Source organism: Papaver somniferum, chromosome 7, assembly GCF_003573695.1.
Source record: "Papaver somniferum cultivar HN1 chromosome 7, ASM357369v1, whole genome shotgun sequence".
NCBI classification, from domain to species: domain Eukaryota; kingdom Viridiplantae; phylum Streptophyta; class Magnoliopsida; order Ranunculales; family Papaveraceae; genus Papaver; species Papaver somniferum.
In genome coordinates this window covers 253,177,949-253,185,656 of record NC_039364.1, presented here as the reverse complement: position 1 = coordinate 253,185,656, position 7,708 = coordinate 253,177,949, and the positions used below count along the sequence as shown (strand labels likewise).

The 7,708-nt window shown below is 35.8% G+C and overlaps 1 protein-coding gene across 1 annotated transcript; it reads right to left on the bottom strand.

Annotated features, from left to right (window-relative positions):
- Positions 1 to 2,788: 2,788 nt before the first annotated feature.
- Positions 2,789 to 6,795, bottom strand: LOC113296355. Its single transcript, XM_026544662.1, has 7 exons — positions 6,663 to 6,795; positions 5,913 to 6,096; positions 5,650 to 5,799; positions 4,970 to 5,043; positions 4,704 to 4,829; positions 3,849 to 4,604; positions 2,789 to 3,501 (listed from the first exon to the last, which is right to left on the bottom strand). Exons 1-7 carry the CDS (start codon positions 6,793 to 6,795, stop codon positions 2,789 to 2,791), a joined length of 2,136 nt encoding a protein of 711 aa, XP_026400447.1.
- Positions 6,796 to 7,708: the final 913 nt, after the last annotated feature.

Genomic DNA, 7,708 nt, shown 5'->3' with positions numbered 1-7,708 from the left:
AAAATATCAAAAAAAAAAAATCAAAAAAAAAAAAATAACCAATCAAGTATTTATTTATTCCATGTTTTGTCATGTTAAAGACAATATTCTCTCTTGTTCCAAAAATAAAAGAGAGTAATCAATGTAAATAAGAGTCATGTAAAGAGTCATCTTTTTGTTGTAAATAGTCTTGTAATAAGCAAGGAGGGTGCAGCCATCGATGTATAACGCGGATAAACTGAAATATCACCAACTCATTGGGTGAACATTCACAATTCTCGTAAAGCCGGACATCTAGCTTGGCTTAGAATTCGGTTCTTAGCCTAAAAACTATCTCTTGGTGATTAGTAGTCATAACTTCAGGTCATTCTAGACACATGTGTAGATACACTTAACACTCTTATCAGATGTCTTTATTTGTTATCAGTGCTAGGATTGTGCCTTTGATAGCTAGATTGACATCTCCATTTTGCTGTGAGCTTCTACTGTCTTGCACATGTCACATTTCATGGAATATGAGCTTATATTTTGTCCTAGAACTTTGTAGGTACGTTCTAAGCAAACCTTCACGAGACTTCACTCGTCCACTAGGGACACTTAGTGGTTTAAAAGGCTTAGTGTATATGCTAAATGCATTCGAGAGACCAGCGACAGTGGTATAGGTAGGATTTCCTTAGTTTTGTTTTACTTGAGGACAAGTAAAATTCAGGTTTGGGGGTATTTGATGAGTGCTAAAAAGTGCATATTTATATATATTTTTCTTGGCATTTAACTCATCTTTTGTGCATTAATTCTACATTTTATCCTATATTCTGTATTTTCTTTGTTTTTAAGAATAAATATTTTTATTAACTAATTTTGCATTTTTAGGTAATAAATAAAGTTTGGATGAATTTCAGAGCGGAAAAGAGCAGAAAAGTGATGGAAGCCAAGAGGAATCACACAAGGAAGCCGCGAAGAATGTTGTGCACAAGACCAAAAGGCTAGAAGTGGGCTTGAAGAGGAAGAATTGTTCTTAGAAAAGATATGGGTTTGGCATACCCAAGGCCCAAAACTCTCACCCAAATCCATTTCCTATATCCATACTCGTTTCTCTTTCTAGCCATCAGATTGGATCATCTCAGCATCCTACGGTCGCAGCATAGTCAGTACATCAAAGTCTGAAGCTCCTGTCTAACACTACATCACCTAACTCCATCTTGAGCCGTCAGTTTCGTTGTACTTCCGCATCCAACGGTCGCTCCTCGCTTCCTTCTGTCTCGCCGTTAGATCGATCCATCATCTTCGCATCCAACGTCTCATCCTCGTTGTTCATCAACAATTGCTAAACCCGCTCAACACCCGAGTACCAAATACCCTATACCGAAAACAAACGCACCCAATCCATTTTCCATCGACTTCTTCTCTTTCTCCCTCACCCTCTGCAACACCACCATACCCTGCCGCACCACCATTATCACCACCACCTTCCTCAACTGCCACAACCACCACCAAAAGCCATCATGGCTATTACCTAACGAAACCCCATCTATTTCCCCTTCTTTCTATCCAGCTATCATACCAATTTCTCTCCTAGGGTTTCAGAGACAGGAAAGAAGAGAAATTGATAAAATAGCTCGAGCTAGAGGAGCAGTTGGAACAGGAGATGGATAAGGAAGAGCATAGGAAGGATGGGTCGAAGACATGGGAACGAATCATCCCATCAAATTAGGTAAATCAGTAACCCTAATTTCTGCTGTTTTTGGGGATTTGGGGAAAACTTGTGTAGAACCCTAATTGAAGCTTGTAACTATAAATATGATGTGTGGGTGTGTGTTAGAAGACATGCCTGGGCTAGCCAGTGCTTCACCCAAGAGGACTGGAATAGCCAGTGCCTCAAGGGTTAGTTCTTAGTTTAAATTGTTTTGTAAATTTCAGTTCATTTTAGAATTTAATTTCAGTTCAAGTTTAGTTCAATGTTTTAAACAATTTCAATTCCATTGTCATTTAATTTCATTATGTTCTAACTCCATTTGCTAGGGGTTAGATGATACTCTTGAATTGTAAGCTAGGATAGTCCTTGTTCATGTCACTGTTCTTGTAGTGCTGAAACTAAGTAGGATTGATAATTGGCTAGTTGAGTGAATGCACCTGTGATCAGTTGTGCTGTAAGAAGACAGCTGATTCTAGGGGTGTAAGAGTGAGAGTAGCTAAGGATTCAGTCCATTTGAAGGACTGTGCTTAATTGAAGTAGGGAAGTTAGTAAACTTAGTGATCAAATGCACATGTGATTGAGTGTGCTGTAAGAAGACACTCAATGCTAGGGGTGAACTAGAGAACTTAGGGGATTAACCTTCCACTAATGCGGATTGCTAGATAACTGGTTGAGCAAACAAGCCTGTGATCAGCTGTACTGTGAGAAGACAGTTGATGCTAGGGGTAAGTTAGTAAGATTAGTTAAATCATCCATAATCTTCCCTGAGATGAAACAAGAACATGATTTGATTAGGATCTGCCTTAGTTTAGGATCAAGATGTGGATTCAAAATCCCTACCATGTTCCTGTTTACTTGCTTTACATGCTACTATTTTTCAGTTCTGTCACTGCCCTTGGCTCACAGCCTTGGTTTGTTTGTCTTTGTTTCAATGTTTCTTATTCACTGCCACTGAATTTCACTTTCTTTTTTCTCTGTCATTGTTACCTCATTGCTTTAGTTACTGCCTTGTTAATTTAGATAACTAGCTTAAAAACTTCAACTATACACCCTAGTCTCTGTGGATTCAACCCGTATTTGCATTGTTCTACACCTCGACACCGTGCACTTGCGGTATTAGTTTGTGACTCTTTTAAAGAGCCACCAATTACAAACAACATTCAAGTTCTCCTTCCTCACAAGAGAGATCAAAAAAGAGGGATAGGATACCCAAAGACCCTTAAGACTAAAATTTCTAGCTCTACGGGCAAGCCGATCTGCTAGATGGTTTTTCACACGTTTTACAAAAACAACTTCAAAGGAGCAAGAACTAGAAATTAAAACCCGACACTGATTGAGAAGATATTCACTTCTCCAAGTAATATTAGAGCTGACTCCATTCACATAATCCACTAGTTGGAGACAATCACTAATAAAAACAACTTTGGAAAGATTCATCTCTTCTGCCCAAGAGATCGCCAAAATGAGAGAAGCAACTTCAGCACCTATTGCATCTGGAATCAAGCCAAAGTCCGAGCGAGAACTCTTTAATTTTCCTGAAATATCACACCAGATAACACCCAAACTCATTTTAAAATCTTTAAAAAAACCATCGGAGAACATAAAATGATTCACAACATCTAAGGGGACTTTATAATCTCTGACAAGAGCACCAGAGCAAACAGGAGGGGCGATATAGGTGTTAATCATTTTCTCAGTTTCCAAAATGACCTTGTTCAAATCAATAGTAGTCTGTCTAAAAAGCACATCACATCTTAACTTCCATATACACCACATGACAATAGCACCAATACTAGTCCAAGAGACTCTAAAAGGAGAAATACCAAGAGCTGAATCATGCCAAAACAGAAAAAAGTCATCAATCAAGTCCAAATCCGTAAGAATCAAGTGCTATAAATAAACTCCAAACCAAATATGAGAAGCGACAGAGTATTTCACAAACAAGTGCAATACAGTTTCTTATGGCAATGACAGAGAGGACAAATCACATCCACATACGGGTTATAAAGCTGAAGCATATAGTTGATAGGAAGCATTTGAGCGAAAATTTTCCACAAGAAGAACTTAATCTTTGGCAGACAATCAATACCCCAAACTTTCCTCCAAAAAGACGAATCTTCAGAGGCTCTAAAATCATTCATATAAATTCTATAGGCTGACTTAATCGTAAACTTACCATTTCTGGTGTGAGCCCATATTAAGGAGTCACACTGATTAAGATTTAACCTAATAGATCTAATTCTGATAACATCGCCAGGAGAAAATAAGGTAGATAACAGACTGGCATTCCAACACTTATTATGATTATCTATAAGGTCATTAACAAAGATATAATTACTGTGAGAAGAATGAGCAGAAATAGGAGGATTACTAAACCCTGGAATCCAGTTAGAACTCCATATACGAGTAGAAACCCCATTGTTTATTTTTACCACTGAATTAGCTCTGATAAAGTGTAACCCTTTTACAATACCTTTCCAGATCCAGGAGGAAGTATCAGCAGCTTTGTCAATTTCTAATAAGTTCTGGTTAGGAAAATATTTATCCTTTAAAAATGTAGTAAGTAATATGTTCGGATTATTAATAATTCTCCAACCAAGTCTACAGATAAAGACTCTATTAGTGGCATAAGTATTCCTAATACCTAAACCTCCACTTGATTTAGCTTTACCAATATCACCCCAAGAACGAAAGTAAGCAGCATGTTTAGGATTTTTTTTTGACCACCAGAAGGTTCTTTGAATAACATCAATTTTAGACGTAACTGTTTTCGTCAGAGGAAAGCAAGCCATATGATAAATAGCTAAACTAGACAACACATGTTTAGTAACCACAGTTCTACCAGCAACATTTAAATTGGACTTCTTAGAAGAACTCAATCTAGCATAAAAGTTGTCAATGAGAAAATTGAAGGATTTAGTTTTATCTTTACCTATAAATAATGGGGTACCTAGATATTTTTCAGAGTTACTAAGAAATTTCATTTTAAGGGTTCTAGATAAAAAAATTATATGCCTATGATGCATCTTACCACTAGTGATGAAACCCGACTTTTCAAAATTTATCGCTCGACCTGAAGCTTTAGCAAAGACATTAATAATCTTGATAAGATTCCTAGCATAAGTAATAGAAGCTTTAGCAAACAACATACAATCATCTGCGAACAATAAATGTGAAATCGACGGACTATTGTTTTTGAACTTAAAACCCTGAATCAGTTTTTCATCTTCAGCTTTTATAAGCAGTTGAGACATAACTTCCATACAAAGAATAAATATGTAAGGAGAAAGGAATCACCCTGTCTAATGCCCCTAGTAGGAAAGAAGGTGTCTCCAGGTGAGCCATTAACCAGAACAGAATAAGAAACTATACTAATACATTGCAAGATCATTTAACACCAGTCTTCAGAAAAACCAAGCTTCCTAAAAACCGCAAGAATAAAAGGACATTCCAACCTATCAAAAGCCTTAGATAAATCAAGCTTAATAGCAAGGTGACCATTTTTTGAATTTTTCTTTTTCTTTCTAAAGGAATGAAGAATTTCATGGGTGATAACAATATTATCATGAATCTATATATTGGCAACAAAAGCAGATTGAAAAGGAGAAATCAAAGAGTCTAAAAGAGGTTTCAATCGATTAGTTAGAATTTTAGAAATAATTTTGTAGACTGAATTAGCTAAACTAATAGGTCTGAAGCCATGCGGAGAGGAGGCATTTTTAGTTTTAGGAATTAAAGTAATAAAAGTGAAATTAGATTGCTTAAGAATAAATTTATTTTTGAAAAAACTTTGAACATGAGACACAACTTTAGACTGAACAATGTCCCAATTATCCTTGAAGAATCCCGCCGGGAAACCATCCGGTCCCGGAGAACTCCAAGGAGCCAGATTGTTAACTGTATCCGTGATTTCATCAATCGAAGGGATGGCAGTTAAGGAGGAATTTACTTCATCAGAAATAATAAGACTGACAAACCTTAGAGCTTCTTCAATATCCTTATTCCCAGGGATGGAAGTAGTATAAATTTTCTTGAAATGTTTAGAAAGAAAATCAGCAACCTGCTCTCTATTCTCAATCCAGTTACCTTGATCATCTCTAATGGTGTGAATTGTATTGTACATGTTTCTGAGTTTCACAGTATTATGAAAAAAGTGAGTGTTTTTCTCATACTGTGTAAAGTAGTCGATTCTAGATTTTTGTTTGTAGAAACTATGTTCAACTCATACCAATAGTCCAACTGTTGAGAGTAATTTAGGATATAACCACCAATTTGAGGAGAATAAGGTAAAGCCTGAAGTTTTTCTAACTCCGAATTTAATCTACCTATAATAGTTTTAATATGACCAAAGGAATTTCTATTCCATTTAATTAAATCAGTCTTCACATTTTTGAGCTTGTTAACCACAACGAAACCAGGAGAACCTTTTACAGTTTTAGACCAAGAAGTATGTAGCACACCTTTGAAGTCAGGATTAAGTTGCCAACATTTAAAGAATTTATAAGGAATATTAATATTCTTTTCCCAATGAAAACACTTAACCAATATAGGGCTATGATCAGAGTAGACTCTCCCTAAATTGGTGACTCTATCATGAGGAAGAGTTGTGACCCACTTATCATTCATAAATCCCCTATCTAGCTTTTCAAAAATCAAATCAGTTGGATTTTTGATCTTCTATTACACCAAGTGAAAGGATTGCCAAAAGAAAACACTTCATTCATATTCATCTTTAAAAGATTTTCTCTAACAAAATTAGGAGGAAAAGATTTATCTGGATTACCACTCTGTTTTTCAGAACTATGCAAGATGAAGTTAAAATCTCCGACTAATAACCAAGGATTGTTGTTGTTCTCATTCATATTGGTTAGAAAGTTCCATTGATTTTTCATCCCAACTAGGTTTAAAGAACCGTAAATAAAAGAAACCACACAGTTTTTTATTGTCGGTGTAATGTCATATAAGATATGGATCATGTTTAAAGACATACCAAGAACTTCAATACTCGACTTTTCAAAATGACCAAATGCAAGATCCCCAGATTTACCCACAGCAGGAATGATAGACCAAACATCAAAAGGCAAGTGATGAGTGTATTTACTAATTGTTTCAGCATCTACCATGGTTTCTAACAAACAAATCTTATCCAGTTTGTATTTCCTAATTAAGTTCAACAAGTGACGCCATTTCTTGTCAGAACAACACCCATTTATGTTCCAGCACAGGAATTTCATGATGATTACTATAGAAAATTCACAAGGTAAAGATTTTAGCAGATATAATAAAACTGAGAAAATATAAGAGCACTTACAGGGTCATGGGCTGAAGAAGGAGAAGCAACCATAGGGTCCAGTGCATCTATCATCATGAGATTAAATTCATCCTCAGATTCTTCTTGAGACAACACAGGTCGAACCTTATTACTTAGGTAATAGAGATTGGATTGATCTAACCAGGCAAAGGAGTTTATTAGTTTAAACGGAAGAGCCTTTGCATATGACTTGAGATATATTTATCTGGAAAGAATCAATACAGTTGTTACCAAACAGATTTGTTGTTCCTTTACTGTTTGGAATACGATCCAAATTGTTCTAGTGCGTGCACTTATTGAATGTCGGAAGCGCAGGATAGTGAAGAAACTAAGTGAACTAGGTTTAGTTGATTGGTCTCAACTACAAGAAGTTGGTTTATATTTTGTATACCGGCTTAATTCTGAGAGTATTAAATTCTGGACTAGATCCCGGTGGTTTTCTGCATTTGCGGTTTCCTCGTTAACAAAATCTTGATGTATCTTTTACTTTTATATTTCCGTAATTATAATTGTTTATTATAAGGGTTTTTTGAATTTTCACCCCTAAACAAATTAGTGATTGAGCTTGCCCCATAACTTGTTAATTGCACTAACTTTTCCCCCTAAATTAATATTCTGGACCAAAAAACCCTTCTTCTCTAACCATTAACTTCATGTATATAAGAAATCTAATGCTAAGATTAACTATTGTGACAGCCACTAATATATTTTCTTCCTTTGTTTTC